We start from the raw sequence: 13960 nt of genomic DNA, 5'->3' as shown, positions 1-13960 counted from the left end.
CCCCCGCCATGGGCCAGAGCTGTAAAGCTGCAAAGTGAACTTGACTTTCTGAAGTCAAGTTATAAAAGTCCCAAGACACCAATCCCAATTCACCCAGTTACAAAATTAATAAACCAAAAAAATACTAAACCTCCATCACCTAAGGAACTACCGAGGAGGAAGGACCGCTGCCCCGCCGACTGCCTAGGGCCACTAGGCAGTGTGCTCTGTAAATACACATGCACAGGAAAAAACAACTAGTGTGAGTGGTCATCCGCCCCTTACACCTCCATGGGAGAAGTTGCCTGTGCGAAGCCAGCACCGGCACCGCCTGAGCCCATAGGCCCAGGACGACAGCAGCAGATACAAAGCGTGGGAGGCATGACCGCCACCTGCGCCTTCGGGGGAGCGTCAGCATAGCCAAGCCGGCGACGACCAGCTGACGCGGACCGGAAAGAGCATCAAAAGAAACATCGCAGCAGAGGACGCAGGATTAACCCATGCACTGCGTTGCATATTTTTTTTGATTGCACTGCGATGCATATGCAGGAAATAATGCTACTAGTACGAATACCTCTTTAGAAAGAATAGAGCATCTCTTAGAAAAACAATTTGAACTTACAAATAATTTACTTAACATGATAATGTTACTGCTTAATAAATTATGCAAATAAGTCTAAACTTAGGAATCTGGAACGCCAATGGGCTTTCCAACCATGTCAATGAGATATCTTTATTTTTAAAAACAAATTCAATCGACATCATGCTTGTTTCTGAAACGCATTTCTCCAGTAAATCATTTTTTAGAGTAGTCGGATATGACACAATAAGAGCTGATCATCCGTCTGATAGAGCCCATGCAGGCGCAGCAATTATTGTTAAGAAGGGTCTAAAATTTAAAATCATGGACAGCACTAGGGAAAATGCTATGCAGGCTGCCACATTTCTGATTAAATGCATGCACGCAGATGTTTCAATCTCAGCAATTTACCTCCCACCAAGATTCACAATAAAAGAGCTCGATTTCAAAAACTTTTTTCAAGGACTGGGGACAAAGTTTATTGTTGGAGGCGACTTCAATGCCAAACACCCATACTGGGGCTCCAGACTCAAAAACCCAAAGGGATCCGAGTTGTACAAATGCATACGAAACAATAATATATCAACTCTCTCTACTGGTAAGTCACATACTGGCCAACGGATATGCGAAAAACTCCAGACTTGATTGACTTCGTAGTATTTTCTGGTATCCCTCAAACACACATGCGCCTAATGGAAAGTTTTGATCTTAACTCAGATCACTCGCCGATAATAGCGACATATAGCACAATAGCTCAAATGCTCGACAAGCCCTATAGAGTCATCTCTGCTTCCACAGACATTCTCGGGTTTAAAAGTTACCTAGAAGAAGCCATAAACGTAGACATTTCGTTAAATACAGGAGAGGACATAGATTATGCTGTGGAGTTTTTCACAACTGCAATTCACAAAGCGAGCTACTTAAATACGAATCACAGCCAAAGAAACCAACAATCAAACCAATTGTATCTTTCAACTGAAATTCGGGAAAAGATTAAACTCAAAAGGAACCTGAGGAAACGTTGGCAAGAAACTCGCTATCCTGCTGACAAAAGATTATATAATAGAGCGGCATCTGAGCTTAAACAATTATTGTCTAACCTAAGAAATGAATCTCTAGCGGCATATCTGAGAAATTTAGACCCCAATTCTAGCAACAAAGAGTACAATCTGTGGAGAGCCACTAAATATCTGAAGAGACCATGCAAAAGAAACACAATCATCCGCAAAAACAATGGAATTTGGTGTAGATCCGATGATGAACAAGCTGAGGCATTTGCACAACACCTGCACTCTGTATTCCAGCCTAACGACATTTCTATAACGGAAGCTGAAGTAGAAAACTTTCTTGGGTCACCCTGTCAAATGAGCTTGCCAATTAAAAGAATCCATTTTGACGAAGTCGTGACAGAAATTAAATGCTTGAGTAATAAAAAATCGCCAGGCCCGGACAAGATAGACGGCATCACTCTCAAAAATCTACCATTAAATTGTATACGGTTTCTTACGCTAGTGTTTAACGCCATGCTCAGGTTAGACCATTTCCCAAGTCAATGGAAATGTGCAGAAATCATCATGATCCTCAAGCCAAATAAGACAGAATCAGAACTATCATCTTACCGTCCCATTAGTCTGTTGACAATATTCTCGAAAGTGTTTGAAAAAAATACTATTGAAGAGGATGTTGCCAATTTTGGACGAACTTTCCATCATTCCTGAATACCAATTCGGATTCAGAAAAGGTCACGGCACCACTGAGCAATGTCATAGGGTCACCAATGAAATTGTATCTGCGCTTGAGAACAAAAAATATTGTACTGCTGCGTTCCTAGATGTTCAACAAGCGTTTGATCGTGTTTGGCACAAGGGATTACTCTACAAGATTAAGAAATGGTTACCTGCCCCATATTATCTATTACTGAAATCCTATTTGTCCAAAAGATGCTTCTACGTGCAGCAGAGAAATGAAACGTCAACACTAATTCTCATAAACGCAGGCGTTCCACAAGGGAGTGTATTAGGACCAGTCCTTTACACCCTATACACGGCAGATATGCCAGTAACAAATAATTGAACCATTGCAACATATCCTGACGATACATCTATCCTGGCAACAAGTTCATGTCGAGACGAAGCTTCTCAACTGTTGCAAAGTGAGCTCAATATTATTGCATCCTGGTTTCTTCGCTGGAAAATTAAAATCAACTCCCTGAAGTCTGTCCAAATAACATTTGCATTAAGACCAGGAAACTGCCCAAACGTGACACTTTATGGCTCAGCCATTCCACAAGATTCATGTGTGAAGTATCTTGGCATGCACCTCGACCGCAGACTAACATGGAAACCCCACATAAAAGCGAAATGTCAATAGCTCAGAATAAAAACACTGAAAATGTCCTGGCTACTTAATAAAAAATCTGCAGCCTCTTTGGAAAATAAAATTCTCCTCTACAAAACCATTCTGAAGCCTGTTTGGACCTACGCTATCCAGCTCTGGGGAACAGCTAGCAACTCAAATATTGATATACTTCAGCGCTACCAGTCGAAAACATTGCGAAAAATTGTCGATGCTCCATTTTATGTAAGCAATGCAAACATCCACAGAGACCTAAACATTCCAACAATAAAAGAAGAAATTAACAAATACAGTAGGAAATATACAGACAGACTTCACAATCATATGAATAATTTAGCCCTAGGCCTAGTAGACAATAGTTCAACATATAGAAGACTTAAAAGATTTCACGTTCTTGATCTCCCTGATAGGCTAATTTAAGTAAACAAGATGTTATATTTAATAGCAGGTTTCACTGGAAGTCTGCTACTTCTGTCCTGTAAAATATTAGTTATAAAATTTACTTATTGTCACAAGACAGATTGTAAATAAATATTGAATTAAAAAAAAAAATATTGGATACATATACTTTTAATAATCATTGTTGTCATAATGTGCGGAAATTTGTTTTATAAAATATATAAGCTGCACAATAGATGTTTAAAGAATATGAGCCGGGCTAATGACCTGGATAAAATATAGGCAACATTGTTTAAACATACAATATATATGTAATAAATAAAAATAAAATAAAAATACTTGTATACAAATATAATTTAAAAAAAAAATGGCTAAACTAAGCACAATGCCCATGATATAATGAACTGGAATGAATTGTACAAAGAAATAAATAATATCAAAGCAAATTTTGACAAATCGTATAAGTCACTAACCCAGAATAGACCAATCCAGAAGAACACAGTTAGAAAACATGTTGAGATATTAGTAGAGAACTTTAACGAAGCGCGAATACTAATACATGGTCACAGGGAGAGATTGAATCAAGATCATTTGTCTCAGGTATCTAAACTTCTGATACGACTACGATCTAATTTAATATCGGTTAAACAAAAATTCAGTTTAGTAATAGTAATACCGAATGTGCTAAACACTCCCATAGCAGTAGATACTGCACCTGACCCAGAATCAGCTGAAACAAACGAATTAGAATTAGAAGAGGTATACGCCAAAATAGAAGAGGAAGATTTAAACAAACTTACTATGTCGAAAGCTTTAGAAGGAGCATACATATCAGACGGACTATCACTAGAATTGGCAAGGAATTATTCCACTCAGTATGCCGTCAAGGCAATGACTAAGAACTGCGCAATTGATAAGGTAAAACTTATCATGCAGGCTGGCACCTTCAACACAATGAATGATGCCATATCCAAGTTCGTGAACAGTTGCACGGAAGCAACTGGACAACCTAATACGGTCCTTTATTTCAAAAATTATTCACAGTGTGGTGGAAACCGCGGACGTGGAAACTTGAGAGGAAACTATAGTAGTCGTAATAATAATTACAACAACTACAGCAGTTCCAACTATAACAGTAATGGACGAGGCCAACATATAGGGAACTCAAGAGGCCGTGGCAACTCGAATCGAGGCCAAAATAACAATAATACAAACAATTCTGTGAGAATTGCCCAGAGTAATTCGGGAAACTCTCACCCTTCAGATACTCAACAGTAAACCACAATGTTCACACCATCAATCTTAGTCTTAATATATTTGTAAACTTTACAAATACAGAAACCAACAGAAAACTTGTATTCTTAATTGACACTGGTCCAGACATATCAATTTTAAAAGAAAATTCTGATAGCCTTCGTGATATTCAGAAAGATAATAAAATAAACATTCAGGGCATAGGCCAAGAGCTAATTCAATCAAAAGGCTTAACTTCCCTCGAGATACAGACAGATAAATATATAATTCCACACGATTTTCATATAGTAGATTTGCATTTCGCAATACCATGTGATGGAATAATAGGCATTGATTTCATAAAGAAATTCAATGGTCAACGAGACTTCAATCATAATGAAGATTGGTTTATCCTAAGACCAAATAATTTGAATTTTCCAATTTATGTTCCTATAACATACAGTTCTGGTAATAATTCCATAATTCTACCAGCAAGATCTGAAGTAGTCCGAGAGATTCATCTATCATCAGATGAAGAAAGTATACTAATACCTAATCAAAAAATTCAACATGGCATTTATGTTGCGAACACAGTCGCAACAACCAAAAATGCATTTGTCCGATTACTGAATACAACCAGTACTGGCCAAATAGTAAATATTCACAGTTTAAAATATGAACCACTTTCTAACTATGACATAGTTCGAACAATCCAGAAAATAGAGAAGAAACTGTTCAACTCAATTATCCAAAAATTTTCCACCCCACTTCAAGCAAAAATTAACTGATTTATGCACACAGTACAGTGATATATTCGGACTCGAAACCGAATCAATAACTACAAACAATTTCTACACGCAAAAGCTTAGGTTGAAAGATGAAGAACCGGCTTACATAAAAAATTATAGAAGTCCACATAGTCAAAAGGATGAAATTAACATACAGGTACAAAAACTAATAGACAATAAAATAAAAATAATAAAATAAAAAATAAAAATAATAAATCAGCCTATAATAGCCCACTGTTATTAGTTCCAAAGAAATCACTCCCCGGATCTGATACGAAAAAATGGCGATTAGTAATTGACTATCGACAGATTAATAAAAAACTGTTGTCGGATAAATTCCCGCTACCTAGAATTGATGATATTTTGGATCAACTAGGAAGAGCAAAATATTTCTCATGTCTGGACTTAATGTCTGGCTTTCATCAAATTGAACTTGAAAAAAGTTCACGAAATATAACGTCATTTTCAACGAGCAATGGCTCGTATCGTCTCACACGATTACCTTTCGGTTTAAAAATAGCGCCTAATTCTTTTCAGAGGATGACTATTGCATTCTCTGGATTAGAACCTTCACAAGCATTGTTTTATATGGATGACTTAATAGTTATAGGTTGTTCCGAAAAACATATGCTTAAAAACTTAACTTATGTTTTTGAGAAATGTAGGGAATACAACCTTAAGTTACATCCTGAAAAATGCTCATTTTTTATGCATAAAGTCACTTTTCTGGGACATAAATGCACTAATAAAGGAATCTTGCCAGCTGACAAAAAATACGACGTTATCAAGAATTACCCAGTCCCTCATTTCAGAGCTAAGAATTTCCGAAACCAGCCATGTTTCGGTAAAAACAATTATTTGGGATGCAAAAGAAAAGCTCTCAGAAAACAAAGTAGGAAGCTTAGTACGCAACCCCCTTGTGTTCTGATAGGAAAGAATGAGAGACTATGTTAGTTTTTTGCGAGGGTTTGCTCAATGGCTTTTATTTGAGGGAGTTTTACCGCCGCGGGTCGATTAATGTTCTTTTTTTTATGTCCCGGTCGATGTTCTTGGACGAAAATGTGTTTCGGCCAGAACTTGGTTGAGCACATTTTGTCAAATTCCACCGAGGGGACGCGAATCTCAAATGATGATACTATTCTGTTATAATGATATTTAAATTTAGTTATGTTATCCACCTTAATGTCGGCTTTCGTTCTGGCTTGTATGTATGCCAATACGTCTGACTCAGACGTATCCTCGGAAAGCCGGAAAACAAATATATGTTTCTCAGGTAGGATTACCTTTAGGGGCTTTGGTGTAGCAGGTTCTGATACTGCACCGCCAGTGCACGCCGGTAGTCCGGGCACGAAATTCCCCTGCAGTGTATCGGGTGGGTTGATGTTAATGGAGGTTGGCTCTGTAGGAGCCAGGAGCCTTGAAGCAGACAAGCTATCTAACGATTTCCTACCATCATGTCCAGAAAATTCGGATGCCGAATTTTTCGTACTCACCGGAGTGTTGGCCAAAGGCGTTCCAAACAGCTGCGGCGACACTTCAGTATTCTGAAGGTAAGAAGTGGGAGCGAGAAGGGAACTAGTGATCTGCGGCACACAAGAGTTTGATTTTTTACGCTTTGGAGACTCATTTAACAATTGGACATTATTAAATTGGGTGTCCAGCGCCGTGAGCAAATCGTTGGCTTTACGAAAAGCGCCGAGCACCTCACGAAAACCAGTTTTTGTCTGCCGCATAAAAGATCTCATTTCCCTTTGAGTCCCCCGACAACTTTCACAGCAAATGTAATGTAATGTAAGCCGGAATCGCCTCGGGCCAAAACATCCGATACGGTGGCACGGAAATTGGCACATTTGGCATGAACCATATTATCACAAAGCCAACACAAAACGCTTGGCTGGTTAGTTGTAATTATTTTGTTACAAGATTTTAAGTAGCAGACAATTTCAGACATAATGATTTATAATTTTTATTTTTAAGCACTATTTAATCGATAAAAGCCCACTGTGCGAGAACAGAAAAAGAAGAATAAAAACAAGATAAGTTTTAGATGTGCACACTATGAAAGGTGTGAGGGAGCGGGGGAGTAGATTGAAATCAAGATAAGGTATAGATAAACAACACGAGAGAGACGCGAGCGGGAGAGGAACCGTTTATCGCGAAAGACGAGAAATAGGAGAATGTGAAAATAATTTAAGTAAATTGAGAGTTTAAACAAAAGAAACAAAAGCTACACAGTTTAGTTCACTGCGCGGAAGGCAAACGGCTGAAGGTTTTATTTATACAAAGAAATTCGTATCGGTTTAAGCGTATATTCGTAAATAGCCAACAAAGTTAACGAGAGTAGAAAAAAACACGTCCGTTCGCTTCGGCCAAATTACCAAAATTGTTGTTATAGACGTTTCATAAAATAAAAAAAAAAATAAAATAAAAATAAAATAAAAAATAAAATTTTGCCGAATATTCTCGTCACACAACAATATTATGTAAAAAAAATGTTAAATTCGAATGGACAATTCATTACCAGAATGCCTTCGAACATCTTAAATCGGCATTAATAAAACCGAACTTATTATAATACCCAGATTTCAGCAAAGAGTTTTGCATAATAACGGATGCAAATAAAGAAATAGAATTGCCTAAGCAAACTATTGAAAAAGCTTCTAGGCCCAACGTATACGCGGTCATAAACAATGACGAAGTACGTAAAGTAGTGGCATTGCATGTAAAAGATATGTTATGTTTATTTAAACATGGCAGGAATATTACTTACTTACAAAGTAAGAAGACACTATTACTGGAAAGGTATGTCTAAAGATATAACTGAGTACGTAAGGAAATGTCATAAATGTCAGAAGTCAAAAATTACATCGCTTACAAAGACTCCTTTAACAATAACTGATACACCAATAAACGCTTTCGACAGAGTAATAGTGGACACTGTTGGTCCACTACCAAAATCGGAAAATTGCATTGAATATGTAGTCACGTTAATATGTGATTTAACAAAATATCAAGTTGCCATAACAGTTGCAAATAAAAACACAAATACTGTCGCTAAAGCAATTTTCGAATCATTTATTCTGAAGTACGGTCCCATGAAGACGTTCATTACGGACATGGGAACAGAATACAAAAATTCAATTATAAATGACTTATGCAAATATTTGAAAACAATAACATCTACATCACACCACCACCAGACAGTTGGAACAAAAGAGAAGTCATACATTTTAATGAGTACATACGATCTTACATATCGGCTGATAAAACTGATTGGGACGTATGGCTTCAATATTTTGTCTTTTGTTTCAACACGACCCCCTCTATGGCACATATTTATTGTCCATATGAGCTAGTATTTGGTAAAACAAGTAATTTACCGAAACACTTTAATAGCATAGATAGCGTAGAAACAATATATAATATAGATGACTATGCTAAGGAGAGTAAATATAGATTAGAGGTAGCTTATAAAAGAGCTAGAGTTATGTTAGAAGCAAATAAGAATAGAAATAAACTACTATATGATCAGAAAGTAAGAGATATAGGTATATCAGTACGCGATCAAGTTTTACTTAAAAACGAGAAAGGTCATAAGTTAGATCCTAAATATATAGGTCCGTATAAAGTAACGGAAATAGGAAATAGAGATAACATAGTAATAACAAATAATAAAAATAAGAAACAAACAGTTCATAAAGATAGATTAAAAATCTTTATTTCATAAATTGTACTTAGTATGGCCATGCATAGTTACACACACAATTTTTTACTAACTAAATATTATTATTAAAATAACTTCATAATATTACGTTATTTTTCAAAAGTAGGGAAATGTAGTATGCACTAATATTGAATACCCACTGTACCGAGTTCTTAAAGGGTACGCACTGTAACACTTTGTTGCAGTGTTTACATAATTCATGGTACCGGTCATAAACCCCAACTGGCCGAAATATGAACCGATCGCTATGGCTTAGGCCACTCGCAGAAAGTGCTAGCGTCGGCATAATTGCATGAACGGACCGCATGTGCTTACCCCTCGTGCTCCTCACATAAGAGGGCATATGTTAGTTATCTTTTAGTCGGTTGCCTGGTGGTAAGGCTGTTCCAGATCCGGCCGATGATGAGGGGGCAACCGGTAGGGTGATTGATGAGTAGTAGCGGTTCAAGATAGGTGAGAATTGGTAGCCGCTGATGGTGTGCCACCGGTAGGGTTGATGAAGTGTAAAATAAAGTTTATGTCGAGAGGGTGACTGCCCCCCTATACCCTTGGCCTTAAGCTCAGTGGGCAAATGCAAATAATAAGACGGAGCTAAATGCTCTTTATTCAAATGATTATAAAACAGAACTGAGGAACTTAGCAGTAGAGTGCTTAGTCGGCAGCCCGACCACATGACAGTGGGAAATGCTGACGATCGCAAACTGAGCATAACTCACCATACCGGGAACCAATGGGATCCAGGCACGGCCACCAAAGGCGGGTATGCTGAGTCGGCATCTAGAAAGACTAGGGTGATCCAAGAATCACCCAAGATTTCTACCGACTGTTTGATACCCCTAAGGAGTGTTAACTTGCTTATATACATAAGTACATAGATAGCCATCTCTCTGCCGCCGCCTGCGCCGCCTGCCAGCGCAGCAACGAGACTTAGCCTTAATTAGACTTATAAGAATATTGTAAAGACATAATCAATTCAAGCCTTGGAGCGGCACCACTGCTGCTCCCTGAAATAAAGAATAAACCAAGTACAACAAATTTGATATATATTTCATGGTGATCCTGCCATATAAACATTTCATACAGTGATGACAGACTTTTTCCAATGCTGCGGATAATAGCCTAATTTCATCATGCTGTTAAATATCGTGGTAAGAAGATTTACTGCACAGTTCGGCAATTCTACATTCATTTTAGGGGAGATTAAATCATGTCCTGGCGCTTCATTTTTTACTTAAGTCCTTATTATTATAACTTTTATTTATTTGTTATTTAGGCCAGTAAATAAACAATATTTATTGAAAACTCAACCGCGTGTTTATTCACCCTCTTCAACAGCTTTTTAGGTTATGATTAGTTATTTGTTTATGATTCAATACTATCGTACTATCGATATGATATTTTAAGGGCCCTCTGACTTGGCGGGTAAATTTGAATTAGAAACATTTATCTTCAACACTTTCCCTTGTGAGAATTCAAAATTCTAAACTTATGACTCATGACTATATAAAGTAAAAATAAATGGTGTTTTTTCTCCTTCAGAAGAGTCCAATCCTGTTGCAAAGAATCCGGAGACGAGTATTGAGGATCAGCTTCGTCATCATATCAGCGAGTTGTTCCTCAGTCGGGATTTGTTCGATCCCAAATTTTCCCTCAGCAATTCTTTCCCCTGATAAAGAAATGCTTGTTGGCTATGTGCTTGGTCCTGCGATGGAATTCGGGGCCAGTCTCATGGCAGCAGCATTATCGACCTGGAGAATCGGGGCTCGGTCCAATCTGTCGATTTCCTGGAACAATCTCTTTAGCCAAATTATTTCTTTTGCAGCTTCATTTGCTGCTACGATCTCAGCCTCAGTAGTAGAAATGGCCACCATAGCCTGCCTTTGACTTTTCCATGATATGGCTCCTGAAGCAAACATGATGAAGATCCCTGATGTAGATCTTCCGGTCTTAGTACAGCCACCAAAGTCAGCGTCGCTGTAGCATTCGAGGATTCCCTTCTTTTGTTTCCGATGGACTATCCCAACGTTGATTGTACCGCAAATGTAACGGAAAACCCTCTTCACTTGAACAATGTTTTCTTTTGCAGGATTTTCAAGCGTTCTTGAAAGAAATCCGATGCTGAAAGCCAAGTCTGGCCTAGTTCCAAGCATGAGGCAGTCGTCTCTGATTCTTTCCCTGCTGTCGTAATTTCCAAATTCTTGAGAAGTGGGGTTGAAACAGCTTTGCAATCCGTGAATCTGAATCGCTCCAAAATCCTTGTGGCATACCCTTGTTGACTTATTTTTAGTCCATTTTCTTGTTTCTTGATTTCATGTCCCAAGAAGCACTCAGCCTTGCTTGAAACAATTTTGAACTCTGATTTTAGCTCGTCCAAAAATTCTTCCAAATCTTGCGAATCTGTTGCTGCGGAGAGTCCGTCATCTACGTAAACAACGAGTAGAATCTTTTTGCCATTTCTTTCCCTGATGTAGAGACATGGATCTGCCTCGCTGACTTTGAAATTGTGTTTCCGCAGGAAACCTCCGAAGCGTTCTTGCCAACATCTCGGCCCTTGCTTAAGCCTGTAGAGACTCTTCTTCAATCTGCAAACAAGCCCCTGTCCTTGCTCGTATCCCTCAGGTTGTTGCATGTAAATCTCCTAGTCGTCCAATTCACCGTATAGAAAAGCTGTCGAGACGTCAAACTGGACCAAAAACATATTATTTTTGGCTGCAACGCTCAATACTGAGCGGATTGTTTCCATTCTTGCGACAGAGCTAAAAGTTTGGTCGTAATCAATCCCTCGTCTCTGGGCGAATCCTTTGATGACCAAGCGATCTTTGTATTTGTCGATACTTCCGTCGTTGTGGGTTTTGACTCGATAGACCCACTTGCACGGAAGTACTTTCGATCTTCTGGGGAGTCTTGTCAAGTCCCAAGTTTCATTCTGATGTAAGGAATCAATTTCCCTGTCCATTGCCTTTTTCCACTCGACGTTGCTGTTGATGGCTTCATGGAAGGAATCTGGACTCTCCAGCACAAAATTCCCGGCTGCTGCTACGTAGTCATCCAGATGCTCCGGTCTCTTCAACTTCGAACGATCCCTCAACCGCATTGATTGCATTTTTCTCTTGTTGTTTTCTTAACTGCTTTCGTAACTGCTTTCGCTTCCTGTTTCGGCTGTGTCTTCTTTCAAGTCTTGCTCCTGAAGTGTGTCTTCGTCCTCGCTCTGGTGCAAGCTCACGTCTTCTTCTTCCTTATTTTCTACGACGTCCTTGGATTCAAAATCTTGAAAATGTAGGTCGACGCCTGGTTCACAATTGCTGAATTTCTCTTGAAATTTTACGTCCCTCGACACGACTACTTTGTGCTTCTCTGGTAAGTAAATACGATATCTCTCATCGCCGTCGTAACCCACCAGGTACCCCTTTTCAGCTTTTTCGTCCATCTTTTTTCTTTTTTGGCATGGAATGTGAACATAGCACGTCGATCCTACAATTCGAAGGTGTTTGATTCTTGGATTCTTGCCCAGCCAAAGTTGGTAAGGGCTCAAACCCTTCAATGAAGATTGGCCCGTCCTATTGAGAACGTAGACTGCTGTGCTGACCAACTCGGCCCAAATTGCTTCTGGAAATTTTATTTCTGTATTAGAATACTTGAAAGTTGAAAAGAAAAGCTGTCGAGACGTCGTGATAGAAAAGCTGTCGAGACGTCAAACTGGACCAAAAACATATTATTTTTGGCTGCAACGCTCAACACTGAGCGGATTGTTTCCATTCTTGCGACAGAGCTAAAAGTTTGGTCGTAATCAATCCCTCGTCTCTGGGCGAATCCTTTGATGACCAAGCGATCTTTGTATTTGTCGATACTTCCGTCGTTGTGGGTTTTGACTCGATAGACCCACTTGCACGGAAGTACTTTCGATCTTCTGGGGAGTCTTGTCAAGTCCCAAGTTTCATTCTGATGTAAGGAATCAATTTCCCCTGTCCATTGCCTTTTTCCACTCGACGTTGCTGTTGATGGCTTCATGGAAGGAATCTGTTTTTTTTTTTTATTTTCCGGTTTCTTCATCTTCTAATTTTCCCTTAACCCCCTTTATTTTTTTTTTTTTTTTTTTTTTTTTTTTTTTTTTTTTTTTTTCTTTTTTTTCTTTTTTTTGTTGTGTTTTTTTTTTTTTTTTTTTTTTTTTTGGGGTTTTCTTCCTCTTTTTTCCGGTCCTTCTTTTTTTTTCCTTTTTTTTTTTTATCTTTTTTGTTTTTAAAATTTTGAAAGGTGGGTTCTTTTTTATTATTTTTTTTTTTTTTTTTTTCTTTCCCCACCACACTTTTTTTTCTCCGGTAAGAAACAATTCTCTCCCCGTCTACCAGTCTTTTCTTTTTTTTTTTCTTTTTTTTTCATTCATCTCCCTTTTTTTTTTTTTTTTTTTTTTTTTTTTTTTTTTTTTTTTTTTTTTTTTTTTTTTTTTTTTTTTTTTGTTTTTTTTTTTTTTTTTTTCCCCTTTTTTTTCCCCTTTGGGGGCTCCTCTTTTTCTTTCTTCTTTTTTTTTTCCCCTTTTTTAAATTAAAAAATAAAAGTGGGTCGTGTTTCAAATTTTTTAATTTTCTTTTTTATTTTCCCTTCCCCCTGACTACCTTTTTTCCTTCGTGAGAAATAAGAATTTCTCTCACCCCGTCGTAACCCACCAGGTACCCCTTTTCAGCTTTTTCGTCCATCTTTTTTTTTTTGGCATGGAATGTGAACATAGCACGTCGATCCTACAATTCGAAGGTGTTTGATTCTTGGTTTCTTGCCCAGCCAAAGTTGGTAAGGGCTCAAACCCTTCAATGAAGATTTGCCCGTCCTATTGAGAACGTAGACTGCTGTGCTGACCAACTCGGCCCAAATTGCTTCTGGAAATTTTATTTCTGTATTAGAATACTTGAA

General features: G+C 38.1%; 1 protein-coding gene across 1 annotated transcript; it reads right to left on the bottom strand.

Annotated features, from left to right (window-relative positions):
* Positions 1-11696: 11696 nt before the first annotated feature.
* Positions 11697-12161, bottom strand: LOC121530427 (uncharacterized mitochondrial protein AtMg00820-like). The gene has a single exon (XM_041819522.1). It carries the CDS (start codon positions 12159-12161, stop codon positions 11697-11699), a length of 465 nt encoding a protein of 154 aa, XP_041675456.1.
* Positions 12162-13960: the final 1799 nt, after the last annotated feature.

This window comes from Drosophila eugracilis, unplaced genomic scaffold (assembly GCF_018153835.1).
Source record: "Drosophila eugracilis isolate 14026-0451.02 unplaced genomic scaffold, ASM1815383v1 contig_1555, whole genome shotgun sequence".
NCBI classification, from domain to species: domain Eukaryota; kingdom Metazoa; phylum Arthropoda; class Insecta; order Diptera; family Drosophilidae; genus Drosophila; species Drosophila eugracilis.
This window is presented reverse-complemented; position numbering and strand designations above follow the sequence as displayed.